Source organism: Podarcis tiliguerta, assembly GCF_965153285.1.
Source record: "Podarcis tiliguerta genome assembly, chromosome: 14".
NCBI lineage: Eukaryota > Metazoa > Chordata > Lepidosauria > Squamata > Lacertidae > Podarcis > Podarcis tiliguerta.
This window is the reverse complement of record NC_139547.1, coordinates 27,761,124-27,774,441: the sequence shown is the minus strand read 5'-3', so window position 1 is coordinate 27,774,441 and position 13,318 is coordinate 27,761,124. Positions and strand designations below refer to the sequence as shown.

General features: G+C 46.5%; 1 protein-coding gene across 12 annotated transcripts in view; it reads left to right on the top strand.

Moving 5' to 3' along the window:
• The window catches only part of UACA (uveal autoantigen with coiled-coil domains and ankyrin repeats), a 52,149-nt gene extending 49,205 nt beyond the window's left edge, over window positions 1–2,944 (top strand). For all 12 annotated transcript variants that reach the window (XM_083411807.1, XM_083411810.1, XM_083411811.1 and 9 more), the window contains exon 19: window positions 322–2,944. In XM_083411807.1, the coding sequence (XP_083267933.1) occupies window positions 322–393 (72 nt within the window). In that variant the 3' untranslated portion in view covers window positions 394–2,944. The remainder of the gene's footprint in view (window positions 1–321) is intronic.
• Window positions 2,945–13,318: the final 10,374 nt, after the last annotated feature.

The following is a 13,318-nucleotide window of genomic DNA, read 5'->3' as shown; positions in this document are numbered from 1 at the left end:
AACTCATGCCCAGTGCCCCCCTACCCTAGAAAAAGCATGATTCAGAATAGCAGTTTGCACAACTCACTAAGGAAGATAGTAACGCAACAACAAAATTCAAAATGGTTTCAATTAATTGTACATTTATTCTAGTACCCATTAAAGCAGTTTAGTTTAATTCAGTTGATAGTCCTTTACACCTCCAGCACCCCCCTAGGGAATCCCACTGCCCCCTGGGGGCACCCACTTTGGGATCCGTAGGTTTTGTCACTGCAACTGAAAAGTCACTGAAAAGTTCCAAGTCCTTCTGTGTTTTCTGCAGCTCTCCTCTTTGTTTTTCAGGGTCACATGGATGAAGACGTCCAAGCTGCCTTACTCCAGATCATCCGCATGCGGCAAGGGCTTGTTTGTTAGGGGTGGGGGTCGGGGTGGGAGGGGGGGTCATACTGTTGGTCTGAAGGTGCCTACAGCTGTGAAAGCATGCCTTCCTTCCTGCTTCGATCCAGAAAGCGAAAAAAGGGCTATATTTACACAGTCTCGATTTTTTAAACAAAGCAAAGGGGCTATTAATTGTTTGCCTACTAAACTTAGAATTTGAAAGGTGAAATGCCTGCGGTTTAGATATCTGGGTAGTCAAAATGATGACAAAAGCAAAGTTCTTCTGAATGTCGGATTGACAACGCAAATGTTATAAAACATCAGGAAAGAAAACCCCTCTTTGCTCTTTTACTGTCCAAACAAAACCCACTGCAAAGTGTGAACAAAAGTGGGGGCCCCAAACCAAGTCAGTGTGGCCAAAATCTTGTAACTCTTCTTCTTTTCCGAATGGGTTTTACCCATGGGCGATTTTTCGGGGGCTGTGTCAGGTTGACTGTATTTCTAGCCCAGTCAGGTGAAACAAGCGGTCAAGGAGGCTGCAAGGGCCACGCTCCGTATCGTTGCAGCTTGGCTGGCCGAGTTGCATCTTCTTAAATCATTTTAAGAAGGAGTTGTGCCTTTCTAGCGCTGTCTTCACGAGCAAAAAAATCCATCTCCTACAAACGTTTTTGCGTGTTTTTTATAAGAGATATTTTTTCACAGATTCTTTGTTACTGATTTACGCATAGTTTCAAGAGCAGCAGGGCTGAGGAAGACGTGAATGAACAGCTATTGCCTTATCTTGAATTGCAGCAGCCTCACATTTGTTTTAGAGAATTCTCCGTTTTGTTTTCAGAAGCAAAGGACATTTCCTGCAATTTAAAAAAGGCGTAGTGGTGTCAGGAAACAAAGGAGAGAACTCAGAGCAAACACTTGCAAAAACAAGGAGACGAACACACGTGCCTCTTGCTTTTTAAGATGACCATGTGATCCCATTTGCTTTTTTACTCCAAGTGTATTTGGCCCAGCTGTCTTTTGCAAGCTGGGAGGGAGGGATCACTTGTTCTTACCAATGGCTGAGCTTGAAAAGGCTCATTGAACCTCGTGCCAAGGAAAGAGGCAGCCTCTCCTGGAAGGGTGACCACTGGTGGTTGCAGCTTCACATAGGAGCAAGCAAATCTTCCTTCATGTACTGGTTTCTCGGTGAAAATTGGGTGGCTCCTCCCCTTTGGCCTGGCAGCTAGCTGGCTAGCGTCACCTGTGTCTCTCGGAGTGGCTGCCAGCACCTCCCAACCAACCTTCCTAGGGAACAAGCTCATGAGAATCTCATATTCTCATGCAAGATGATGTCCCCGGTGGGGGTTGTGCCTGAAGGAGTTTGTATTCATCCAGTCATGTATTCATAGTGGACTCATTGAAGTCAATGAACTCTGGTGGGTCTGCTCTGAGTATGACTTGGTTGGATTGAGCCCCTAGACCTTTTTTCCCTATATGCAAAAAGTGTTGATCATCAATAAGCCTCCCCACGAGCTGGATTTGACTGACATTCAATTTCGTAGTGACTTCTTAAGATGCTTTCTTCCTTTTTAAATACTATTGTTTTGTAAATTTATGTACTATAAATCACTACGGTGGCTTTTATTTATGCAGGGAGAAGCGTAGGTAGGATGAGAGGTGTAACTCAGCTTAGTGTGTGTGTGTTTGTTTCTACAAATGAACACTACAAGGCTTGATAGTTTGTTTTAAGTAAATGTGCAATAATTCTGAAAGCAGAAACGTTAAATCCTGGGTTGCTGGAAGAAGAAACGGAAACTTTTGAAATGGAAAAAATATTTAAAAGGGGGTTGTTTTAGAGAAATTCCAGTTTGGCGGTTGTACTCTGCAGAGCTGGGAATAATCTCCAGGCAAACTTGCTTGCTGCTGGGAAACTCTTCAGGCAGAGCGCATGCGCCATTGCTTACTCCCACAGGGTGGTGTCTCCTTCCTCCACCATTCCCACCTGACATCCATTCCTGGAGGCAGAGCTTGCTGCAGGTTGCCTTGCCTCTTAGTACATGTTGCACATGCTTGAGAAACCAGTGCCTCCAACCATGAAGCAAGCCAAGCCCAGTTGCCTTCACTTTCCAGATTTGCAGATAGCAGGCACTTGACTCTCAACATCATTAATTGGCTTGCAAGCATGAGCAGCCCTTCCTAGGGGCAGGATTGTCTCCTTGTTGCAGAGCTGGCCGTCTCCACTGAGAGGCCAAAAGGGGCTTCTTATGTCCTGAACTCCCCAGAAGGGCTTGAACATTAACTGGGTAGCCTTGGGGCAGGACTTCAGAATCTGCAGAGGACATCAGTGAACACACCCTGCTGTTAACTACCAGTCACTGCCTCTTTCTGAAGAAGGGCCCTGGGGTGGGGGAACCCAGTTCACCAAGTGTTCTTCGTGCTGTTAGCAGCAGTATTTTCTTTACCAAAAACAACTGGACAGTAACTGATTGGTTTTGATATACTAATCCTGACAGTTTGGGTATTGTAACTCTCCTTTTTTCTGGGAGGCATTTTGTGTATTTTTATTCTCTCTCCCATACTACATATCAATAAAGTTTTATCTTCTGTGTTATTGTTGCTGAGTGTTTCCTGAGACTATGGGCTGCTTGGGGGAAGCGAGTTTGACTGTGGATTTGGGAGAAGAATTGAAGAACCATAGAGCATTGGCATATGATGAGGAGGAGGAGATTTATTCTCTGCACTTCAGAGTGGCTTAAAATGAAATATTGAAACACCACAAAATATCCAACACATAAGAAGAGCCTACTGAATTAGGAAATCTAGTTCAGCATCCTGGTCTCACAGTAGCCAACCAGATGCCCCAATGGGAAACCCACAAGCAGAACCCCCAAGCCATAGCTGTCAAGTGTCCCTTATTTGAAGGGACACTCCCTTATTCCAGCGCCATGTCCCACTGCTGTCCCTTATTGATGGATGTCCCTCAAATGTCCCTCAAATGATGTCCCTTAAATTTCAAAGGAAGCAGCTCCTCTCCCTCCCTCCCTGCCGGCCGGCCGGCCAGGGAGGAGGGAGGCTCCAACTGTGTTGCTTGGCTGTGTTGCTCACCCAATGAGAAGTCTAAGAACGACTGGGGGGTGGAGCTTGCATGCCTTGTGTGTGGCTAGTTAATGCAAGCTGAGGGGTTTTTTGAATGCTGGATGCCATATCTGGTTGCTGTGCTTTAGGCTTCACCTTTGCCAGCCCCAATTCTACCCTGGGTTGTGGAAGGCACCTTCTCAGCTGAGGTTGGAAAACAGCTGTCAACAGTCATGGAAATGCGAGGTTTCTGGCAAGCGGTTTTCATCAGATGAAAGTTGTTGCATTCAGCAGTCAACCTGTGTGGGAAGACTTGGATGTTGCTGTTCCACCTTATTTAATATATATTTTACTATTCAAGAGCTCCCTGGGGCCTAGGTTTGCTTGATCAATAAATAAGCATGAGGGAGTCTGTGTGCACTAGAAATGCAAAAGCTGATTTGCAAAGGAAATACAGCCTTTGCATTAAACATTATGAGAAGGCAGCCTAACGTGCCGAGAGGAGTGATTGGTATTAGGGCCTGGGATCCATGGAAACATCACTAAAATACTGTACTTGGATGATGGCTTCATCCCATAAGTGAAAAGGGGTGAACGCTGACTCCTAGTGACAGAATTCAGCATTGCAGAATCCATGTGGAATACAGACCGAGCAACCTAGACTTCCTTTTATAGTGCTTTCTACACTGACTGGTACCAGTTCAGCCAGATTCCATCCAGATGGCATTTCTCAGCCCAACCTGAAGTTCCTGGGATCTTTGAACTTGGGACTTTTCTGTAGGCAAAGCAGGTGCCATCCTACTAAACTCTGGTCCTATGCAAGTCTTTTTTTTACTGCTCACTCTTAAATATGCCACATTGGGGTTAAACCTTCACGTATCTGGCCTGGCTTTATATCTAACTGTTGGCTGTCTTAAGATTCTTCCAAATAATTCCTCTTAACTGCTTTCGCTGCCAGGCTATTAGATCTGTGTTAAGTGTAAGGTGTTATTTTAACCACCCTGCAAGCTCTCATCAGTACGTTCTCCCTCTGATCTGGGAGAGGTGTGCAAACATGCAGTTAATTGAATGGCCTGCTCTTTCTCTTCATCATTTGCATTTACGCCTTTTAAATATCTCTCTCAAAATCTCTTCCATTTACTTTCTTTAATCTTTCCCAGAGTTGTTGCTTTGCTTTGATCCTTGTCATCATCGACTCTTTGATGATAACTTGGCTTAATTTGTATTTGAATGGAAATGAAGGTAGTCTAATTGCCCAGAGTTCAGTGTGTGTTTTGAGAAGGGGGTGGGTGGGTGGGTTGGTAACTAAACCTGTTCTTCAGGCTCGCCCTCTCCTTGCCCTGAGCTACTGCTAGTGTGGGAATATTCAAAACATGGACTATTTCTCAAATGCATTCATCTCTCTCAAGAAAGGAGATTCCAACTAATCATTAGGAAGAACTTTATGATGGTCAAAACTGTTTGACTGTTGGTATCCCTTCCTATTCTGATTCTATGTTATTTATCTTCCTTATAAGCTCTTTGCCTATGAAAGGTCATCACCTTTGAAGAGTAGCCCAGTTGTCCATGCATGTCTACACCAGAGAATGACTGCAATATCTTGGTGACAATGTAAGCTAAGTTCACACTAGAGTTAGAAGCAAACCTCTTGGTTTGCTTGTGGGAAAACTTGTTATTATATACTCCTTGTTCAATATTTTCCCACGCTGCTGTCTGGGATCCCAAATGCAGCTCTCTGTCTAAACAGCAAACAACTGAATTCAGCAAGTTTTGTTGAACCGTGTTGCCTTAATATTAGTAAAATGTATTTTTCTTTAAAGTCATCTTAGAAACAAAATCTGGAAACTGAACACTGAGAACTTTGTTGTTGTTGTTTAGTCATTTAGTCGTGTCCGACTCTTTGTGACCCCATGAACCAGAGTATGCCAGGCACTCCTGTCTTCCACTGCCTCCCGCAGTTTGGTCAAACTCATGTTTGTAGCTTTGAGAACACTGTCCAACCATCTCGTCCCCTGTCGTCCCCTTCTCCTTGTGCCCTCCATCTTTCCCAACATCAGGGTCTTTTCCAGGGAGTCTTCTCTTCTCATGAGGTGGCTAAAGTATTGGAGCCTCAGCTTCAGGATCTGTCCTTCCAGGGCTGATTTCCTTAAGAATGGAGAGGTTTGATCTTCTTTCAGTCCATGGGACTCTCAAGGGTCTCCTCCAGCACCATAATTCAAAAGCATCAATTCTACAAGACTCCAAATAAAGGATTCGAATTTGGTTTTCATCTTGTATAAAAGTAGATGCAATCCTGCAACTATGGACATGTGCAGCTGTTAGTTTCAATCCCTGCCTGGTTGTTGTGTGTGGTGATTATCTGTTATCTCAGGCAAGTAGCATCAAAAACAGGGCTTCCAAACAGCTCTCTGTGGAGGCAGCTCTGTGTTAGAGCTAAAAAAGGTAAAGGTAAAGGACCCCTGACAGTTAAGTCCAGCCGCGAGCGACTCTGGGGTTGCAGCACACATCTCACTTTACTGGCTGAGGGAGCCGACGTTTGTCCGCAGACAGTTTTTCCGGGTCATGTGGCCAGCATGACTAAGCCGCTTCTGGCAAAACCAGAGCAGTGCACGGAAATGTCATTTACCTTCCCACTGGAGTGGTACCTATTTATCTACTTGCACTTTGACGTGCTTTTGAACTGCTGGGTTGGCAGGAGCAGGGACCGTGCAACAGGCGCTCACCCCATCGCAGGGATTCAAACCACTGACTTTCTGATTGCAAGCCCTAGGCTTCGTGGTTTAGATCACAGCACCACTCGCATCCCCACTGTGTTAGAGCTGGCGGCCTGCAAAATGATGTTCTCACCTGACTTTGGAATTTCCCGTCTCGGTCGTCTCTTGGGCAATTTCTGTGCAAAATCTTGCATGGCTTGTTTATCCAAGCAGGCAAATAGGGAAGATCAGTGTGCCTGGCCCTCAGTCTTACATGGGGGATGTGATACTGATAGTTGATAGAATAGATCGTGGGGAGTGCTGGGGTGTGTGTGTGTGTAGCACCCACAACAGTTTCTCCATCTTGCAAATGTGTTCCTGGGCCCAGAAAGGTCAATGACCCTTGTAGTAAAAAAATTGCAGTTGCCAGTTCAAAGTGGGGAGGAATTGAACAAGAGGGATTGATAACAGAGCAAGAACATGTGATGGCCAGCAGAGGTCAGTGTTTCTACATTGAAACAGGGAAAGGGGAAATGGAAGGAAAGATGTACCAGGGAAAAGAGAGCCTGAGCATCACTGGAATACAGGACCAGCCCAAGTCCTTCTGCTGGGGCAACTTGATCCTCTGTCTACCTCCATTCCCAAAGGGAATGATTTAGCAGTACAATCACTTGCCTGGGACAGTCTGAGAGAGACTGCAGCTCAGTCTCCAGGATCCATGTTGATCCCACAAGAGGATCTGGCATTTGTATTCCCCTGGTGCCCCAAGTGATATTCCTCAATATTAGATTTCAAAACCCAAAACTTTAAAACCCAAAAGATCCATTTCCAATTAATTTGATATGGTTGCAATACTATGAAACCCAAGGGGAAAGAAACCTCGAATACCTAATGGTCAGGGGTCCCTTTACCTTTACCTTTTACCTTGGGTTACATACGCTTCAGGTTACAGATTCTGCTAACCCAGAAATAGTACCTTGGGTTAAGAACTTTGCTTCAGGATGAGAACAGAAATCGTGCTCCGGCGGTGCGGTGGCAGCAGGTGGCCCCATTAGCTAAAGTGGTGCTTCAGGTTAAGAACAGTTTCAGGTTAAGAACGGCCCTCCAGAATGAATTAAGTACTTAACCCGAGGTACCACTGTATTTGCATTTAAACCTTTCTCAAGGTGGTGTACATGGTTACACCCTCTCCTCATTTAATTCCCACAACAACAACCCTGTGTGGTAGACTAAGGCTGAGAAAGGGACGTAGGTGGCTCTGTGGTCTAAACCACTGAAGCTCTTGGGCTTGCCGATCGGAAGGTCGGTGGTGAGCTCCCATTGCTCTTTCCCAGCTCCTGCCAACCTAGCAGTTCAAAAGCATACCGATGCAAGTAGAAAAATAGGTACCACTGCAGCGAGAAGGTAAACGGCACTTCCGTTCACTCTGGCACTTGTCACGGTCCTCCGTGTGCTAGTAGTGGTTTAGTGATGCTGGCCACATGACCTGGAAAGCTGTCTGCGGACAAGCGCCAGCCCCCTTGGCCTGAAAGCGAGATGAGTGCTGCACCAGGGGTCCTTTACCTTTACCTTAAGGCTGAGAGGAGGCGACTGGCCCAAGGTCACCTAGTGAGCTTTGTGGCTGAGTGGGGATTTGAACCCAGGCCTCCCAGGTCCTAGTCCAACACACTAACCTCTACACCATGTGTGGCTTTCATTTAACAGTTCAGTTTTCTTCTAGTGATTCATACATGGGATTGCATTGTAAGTCATGCTTGGAGTAAGCCCCTTGAAATCAGTGCACTTACTGACTTGCCCATTGATTGGATTTGGATTTGATATCCCGCCTTTCACTCCCTTTAAGAAGTCTCAAAGCGGCTCACAATTTCCTTTCCCTTCCTCCCCCACAACAAACACTCTGTGAGGTGAGTGGGGCTGAGAGACTTCAAAGAAGTGTGACTGGCCCAAGGTCACCCAGCAGCTGCATGTGGAGGAGCAGGGAAGCGAACCCGGTTCCCCAGATTACGAGACTACCGCTCTTAACCACTACACCACACCGGCTCACCAGATTACCAGTGGGGCTGCTCTGAGTAGGTATTGGTTACGATTCAAGGTTTCCGCTTTTCTTCACCACTGATGGACTTTTCCTACCTTTCCTTTCCAGGTGCATTTAAGAACTTCAACACTAATTAGGTAATATAATATACCAGTCACCCTTCTCCCCCTGTCCCCAGCGCCACCAGTCATTCAACTTATTTTTGTTCTGTCGTTTCCTGCTATTAAGAAGTTACCTGCAAGAGATCTTTTCCTAGAACTCAAGGACTCATTACCAAATTTACCCTATAATCTCCTTGATGACAGAAGAAAGCGATTATCACAGGGTTCTTTCTGAAATAGCTAATCACATAGCACTTCTGCCAAACATGAATGAAGTCATCATTTATATAATGGCACCTCTTAATATCTCCCTGTCAAATTAGGGAACATCCTTTTAAAACTCATTGGGATGTAATACTATTTTTATTTTTTTTAAGGATACAATATAGCTTGAATATGAGAGAGAGAAAGAATACAGTGGTACCTCGGGTTACACACACTTCAGGTTACATACGCTTCAGGTTACAGACTCCGCTAGCCCAGAAATAGTACCTCGGGTTAAGAACTTTGCTTCAGGGTGAGAACAGAAATCGCATGGCAGCAGCGGGAGGCCCCATTAGCTAAAGTGGTGCTTCAGGTTAAGAACAGTTTCAGGTTAAGAACGGACCTCTGGAATGAATTAAGTACTTAACCCGAAGTACCACTGTATCCCGTTTCCCACAGTGACCAATCTGATTTCTTTCTTTCTTTACTATACGTAATTTATAACCTGCACCTTAAAAAAAAATTTGGCAGTAGCATAAAACAAAAAGTGCATTTTTACAATAAAAATTTTAAGATATTTTATTAACGCACTAAATTTAACATGTGTATGCTTTATTTTACTGTTATCAACATGCCAAATTAAAACAGTAACAGTTCATCCAAATAGACAAGAGAATCAAACTTCTCTAGGTTAAAAATGTGCTAAATTGCCAGTTCTTAAAGGCCTAGGGGGAAAAGGAATTATTTCAGGGGTGGGGACATTGTTTTATAAAGTTGATGGTTTCTTTTTAATTGTGTGTGTAAGTCACTAGGACTTTTGTATTAGGTGATTATAATAATGATAAATATAAAATATTTATAATAATGTTAAAAATAGCAAGTTCTCCAGGTGGACCTATGATTGGAGTGGGTATTCGAAAGGCTTCCCACTGTTTTCCCACTTCTGTCTTGTGTGTGTGTGTGTGTGTGTGTGAGAGAGAGAGAGAGAGAGAGAGAGAGAACACCATGGATCTGTATAAGGGCGTAGTGATAATTCTAGAATCATAGAAGAGTTTTATTTTCATCCCTTCCTGTGTCTCTATAAGGAGCCGCCTGCTACAGTACTGAGTGAATAGACATGTTCCTGTGTCACAGACTTCCAGCACTAGAGCATCTTGAGGAGATAGCCTCTAGGTCCATCTTCCAAGGCTTAATCCTGCCCCTTCCATTTTGCATTTTTCTACTTCTGTTTTATTATTGGACACCTTCCCCAGTTTTTTTTATTATTTTAAAAAATGGATTCAGCCTCACTTTTTATTTAACAACTGAATATGAAATCCAGCTTGATTGTAATAAAACTTTAAGGCTCCCTGCGGTGTTTGCAGAAAGGTGAGGATGGAAGAACAAACAAACAAACCCACCTTATGAGCAGTGCTGGATTTATGTATAAGCTAAACAAGCTATAGCTTAGGGCCCCACTCTCTTGGGGGCCCCAAAAGAAATCAAAAGGAAAAAAAACTGGATGTACATTTCCAAAATATAAGATAAAAAACAAATAAAATTATGTGCAAATGGCTATATGGTAATCTATAAATTACCATATAGCATATATTCAACACAAAAAACAGCTACAATTTGCTGTTGACAAAGGACAGCTGGACATATAAAGGGCCCCATTGCCTTCAGTAGCTTAGGGCCTCCTCAAACCTAAACCCGGCCCTGTGTTACGAGTGCAACACTTTTCAAAGTTAAATCACATCTTGCGATGTGAAATTCAGAGGCCAGAACCAGCTGTCTTGCCCCAATTTGGGACCAGGGCTTTGACTCTCTGCAAGATGTTGTTCCTTCTCCCTCTGCCTGTGGGTGGGTGTGCAAAGCATCCTTATCTGCTTGCAACACTGCTTTTGAGCAGATCCCAGAGCAATTCATACCCTGTTAACAAGAGCCAGTGAACCTGAGCTGGTGAGTGGAAGGCAGACAGGGGCTCCTCTCTGCTTGGTCCTGGACCACTTTGGGTGTCAACTTCAATTGGAAGAAGCAAGCTTTGCTCGGCCTTAGAAGGCTCCCCAAACACTGCAATGTTGCTTAGAGCCAGAAGCTCCCGCCATCTCCCCAAAGGCAACTCCTTGCCTGATTTTGCCTCATTTTAAAACATCTGCAACTCTGCAAAAAAAGAAGAAGAAGAAACCGAGCAGAGACTCTGGGATGCTCATTAGCTGCTGCTCTTCGCCTGGGAGTGCTTTTTCCTCTTTGCCCCCACAAAATGCTTTGCTGAGCTTTGGAGGGATTTCTGCCTCTATCAAATATTCAAGGCACAGGCCATTTGGGGGCTGGCGTGGAGCAGAGTGGAGTCGGGTGTGTGTGCGGGTGGGGGAATAATAAAGGAAACTTAAAAGGTTCGTCTGCAACCGTGGTTGACTCCTCTGCCTTCTCTGTGGCTCGACTTGTGCCTCTGCTAACTAAGCATCCATTGCTGACAGCTTTGGAGCGATGCTTGTTTTGCAATTTACAAGGTTGGGCTGGGCTGCTTGTGCCGCTGAAAGAGAGAGCAGTGCCGCAGGATTTGCATAAAATTTGCCCAGGCTAGTTGGTAATATTGAGGTGCAAATTGAGAAAGGGTTACTGTAATTTTCATAGAAATCGCACGATGTGATACCTCTCCGCCATGAGGGAAATGGGGAGCGAGGTCCCTGCTCTCTCTGGTTTGGTTTGCTAATTCCTGATGGGCAACTTCAAGGAACATAAGAAGAGGCGGCTGGATCAGGCTAGGAGGGGCCCATCTAGTCAGGCATCCTGTTCTCACAGTGGCCAGCCAGATGCCCAAATGGGAAGAAGCCTGCAAGCAGGACCTGAGGCCAAGAGCCCTCTCCCCTCCTGCAGTTTCCAGCAAGTGGGATTCAGAAGTACAGTGGTACCTCGGGTTAAGAACTTAATTCATTCCGGAGGTCCGTTCTCAACCTGAAACTGTTCTTAACCTGAAGTACCACTTTAGCTAATGGGGCCTCTTGCTGCCACTGCACGATTTCTGTTCTCATCCTGAAGCAAAGTTCTTAACCCAAGGTACTATTTCTGGGTTAGCGGAGTCTGTAACCTGAAGTGTCTGTAACCTGAAGCGTATGTAACCCGAGGTACCACTGTAGAGCTGCCTCCAACCATGGAGGTAGAGCATAGCTGTCATGATTAGTTGTTGTCGCTAGCCTTCTCCTCCACGAAGCCCCCTCTTGCTTTCTGCTCTTAAAACCAGACTTGGACCAACCAGCCCTTCAAATACTGCCATCGGTATAGTTTGATGTGTAAGGTAAAGGTACCCCTGCCCGTACGGGCCAGTCGTGTCCGACTCTAGGGTTGCGCGCTCATCTCGCTCTAGAGGCCATGAGCCGGCGCCGTCCAAAGACACTTCCGGGTCACGTGACCAGTGTGACGAAGCTGCAGCTGGCAAGCCAGCACCAGCGCAGCACACGGAAACGCCGTTTACCTTCCCGCTAGTAAGCGGTACCTATTTATCTACTTGCACTTAAGAGTGCTTTCGAACTGCTAGGTGGGCAGGAGCTGGGACCGAACGACGGGAGCTCACCCCGCCGCGGGGATTCGAACCGCCGACCATACGATCGGCAAGTCCTAGGCACTGAGGTTTTACCCACAGCGCCACCCGCGTTTGATGTGTGCCACAGCCTTAAACTCTATCTGGGCATTACCTGAGAATCTGGTCTGCCCCTCTCCATATCATCCTCACAACAACCCTGTTCAGTAGGCCTGGGTGAGAGGTGGCTCAAGGTCACCTGGTGAGCTTCTTCGTGGCCCAGTGGTCTCCCTCATGATGTTGTGGACTCTCCTTCCTTGGAGGTTTTAAAGCAGAGGTTGGACGGCCATCTGTCGTGGACGCTTTAGCTGAGATTCCTGGATTGGACGGGTCCCTTCCAAGTCTATGATTCTGAAATTTGACCCCTGATCTCTCAGCTTGCACCTGTGCCTTGCACCTTGCACCTCTCTCGCCCTGTGTCATTCCAACCTCTGGTTTCGGTGTGGGAGCTCCTGGAGGGCTGCTGAAGGAAGCTCTGTGCTTCTCAGACGTCCCTCCGGCGAAGCCGTGGTGACCCCACCCAATCTTGCTCAGCAGCCTGGATGATTAACAAGGAGGAGTGATCAGATCCTGGCACTGGGTGCAGCAGTCCCCCCTCCCCCTCCCCGCCTCTACCTCCCGCCTCCCATGACTCAGGCAACGGCAACACAACACCTTTGCCTCTTGCATCGTCTCTGTGTGTGTTCCTCTGGCATCAACTCCTCCTTGGCGGCTCTTCCTGTTCGGTTCCCACCCCCTTCCCTGGAGGCTGGCACCTGCAGCCCTTGGCTGCCGAGCTAATGAGCCGCCCGCCACCCACAGGCAAGGCTGGGTGACGTTCCTAGGGTGGGGGAGAGGCCGTGTCTCGTGCGCTTTCAAAGAGATGGCTCCAGATAGCAGCACAGATGTGCGCAGGTCTCCGCCGCCCTGTCTCATGTTCACACAGGAATGAGGCGTGCTGGCTGGCTGGCTGCCTCCAAGATGGGCCAGCACCCTGCAGTGGGGCTTCTGGCTGCCCCAGGCCCTCAGGTCAAGTGTGCTTGGAGGCACACAGAGGCGAAACTAGGCTTTATTTCACCCGGGCCAAAGACCCAGTTTGGCACATTGTTGTTCTTGTTTAGTCATTTAGTCGTGTCTGACTCTTCGTGACCCCATGGACCAGAGCATGCCAGGCACTCCTGTCTTCCTCTGCCTCCCGCAGTTTGGTCAAACTCATGCTGGTAGCTTTGAGAACACTGTCCAACCATCTCGTCCTCTGTCGTCCCCTTCTCCTTGTGCCCTTCTCCTTGTGACAGCTTCAGGATCTGTCCTTCCAGTGAGCACTCAGGGCTGATTTCCT